This window comes from Bison bison, unplaced genomic scaffold, assembly GCF_000754665.1.
Source record: "Bison bison bison isolate TAMUID 2011002044 unplaced genomic scaffold, Bison_UMD1.0 scf7180017864124, whole genome shotgun sequence".
Lineage (NCBI taxonomy): Eukaryota > Metazoa > Chordata > Mammalia > Artiodactyla > Bovidae > Bison > Bison bison.
The window spans coordinates 773,076-774,852 of record NW_011494696.1 but is presented as its reverse complement, the minus strand read 5'-3'; the positions used below and the strand labels follow the sequence as shown (position 1 = coordinate 774,852).

Below are 1,777 nucleotides of genomic sequence, written 5' to 3'. Positions count from 1 at the left end.
TCAGCCCGCACTAACGTGCTATGTACCCGCCACCCTTCCCACCTTCCCAGGCTTTAGGCTACGACAGCCCTGGATTGAGGCTGGCCAGCAGGCACCTTTGATATCAATGAGCTGCTCCTCGGACAGAGGCTGGTTGTTGATGGGATCTGTGCCGTTCTCTGCAATATACTTCTCAATGAGCCGCCGCTCATACACATGATTAGAAACGGGGGACACACAGGGGTGTTCTGGCACTTCATTGGAGACTGCGGAGAAAAGGCAGGTGGTGAGCCTGGGGTGGTGGTGACAGGAACTCTGGCCAAGGGGACGCTTCACCCTCGGCTGGCCTCCACAAGACCTTGCCTCTCTACACTCAGCTAACAGGAATCAAGACATGACACCAAGCCAGTTGTGGACTGTACCCACAATGCTTTCCAGCCACTTAACTACCTTCTCCATCAGTCTCTGACAGTCAGGTAGTCAACAAATAATTGCTGCACGACTACTAAATGCTAGGCACCTAGGGAGCAGTCAATAATTCCTGCCCATCTCATTTCTGAACAAAAACGCTTAGGTACCCATTATACAGCAGGACAGGAAGATACACACAAAGCCCTTCAAGTCTTAGACTAGGGCCTAGATGGATTCTCAGACAAATTACAAGGCGATGTGACAAGAGCTATGATAACAAAGTATTTATTTACATGCTGTTTACTAGGTGCCAAGCTCCACTGTAAACACTTTCCATTGATGAAATCATCCTCACCACGCCCCAACAGAAGTATCCATTTACACCCCTGAGGATTGGGACTGTAGCTGCCCTCTGACTTCCAGTACAATGCAGGTGCTTGGCAAATGCTCAGTAAACATCTAACAGACCAGCGAATGGCGTGGAGCTGACGGATACTGAAAAGATGTTCCTCAGGATTGAAACAATGAATGTGAAAATACTCTGCACACTGTCATTTCTTTAACGCCTAAGGACTCTTTTTCTAGTCACATTTCCTTTCACTCTTTCTCTCCTTTGTTTTGGGTTTATGGGGAGGTTCTGAGAAGAGTCAAGAGCTTGAGAGTTAGGAAGCCGAGAGAGCAAAGGATGAGAAACTAATAACCTGATGAACGACCAGAATGCAAAACACCCACTTTCCTCAATAACACATCCAAAAGACAGGACAAAGCATTTGGAAAAAGCATGGATTCAGGGTCAGAGAACCTGGCTCCGTCACACAGCTCTGCCACTAACTAGCTGTACTCTGTTTTACAAAAGCCACATTTCTCCTTGAACCTTACATCCTTATCTGTAAAACCGGATCTTTATTTCTGCTTTGGAGAATTCCTGTGGGGACATAACGACTTTGCAGTCTTGCAAGCACGCTGTAAACCAACAGAGGCTTTTCCAAATGTGCAGCTGTTTTCATCAGCCCTACAGGGTGAGGCTGGTCTGGCTCCCAGGCCTGTCACCGCCTCCAACTCACTGTGCGACCTTCGCAAACTGCAGAAGCGCTACCTACCCAAGCGGGGCCTCAGACAACACATCCAGTGCCAAGGCCATTATTTTTGCAGTTGGGGAAACTGAGGACCTCATCCCGGCGCCAGATCACAAAGCCAACTGGAGGCGGATCCTGCACAAGCCCTCTGGCTTCCTGCTTCCTACAGAGAGCTCTTTCCCCTGCACCACCAGCTCCCCGCTAATCCAAGCCTCAGATCCACTGCGCAAACGAGGTGGGTTGCCTCTGTGCAGCCTGCGAGAATGCACTAGAGACGTTATGTAAACTATGAAGCGCTGCGCAAACTGACC

At 49.3% G+C, this 1,777-nt stretch overlaps 1 protein-coding gene across 1 annotated transcript in view; it reads right to left on the bottom strand.

Annotated features, from left to right (window-relative positions):
- PRPF19 (pre-mRNA processing factor 19) overlaps nucleotides 1-1,777 on the bottom strand; it is a 9,830-nt gene that overhangs the window by 7,678 nt on the left and 375 nt on the right. Inside the window, exon 2 of the mRNA XM_010839634.1 lies at nucleotides 96-245. Coding sequence (XP_010837936.1) covers nucleotides 96-245 — 150 coding nt within the window. The remainder of the gene's footprint in view (nucleotides 1-95; nucleotides 246-1,777) is intronic.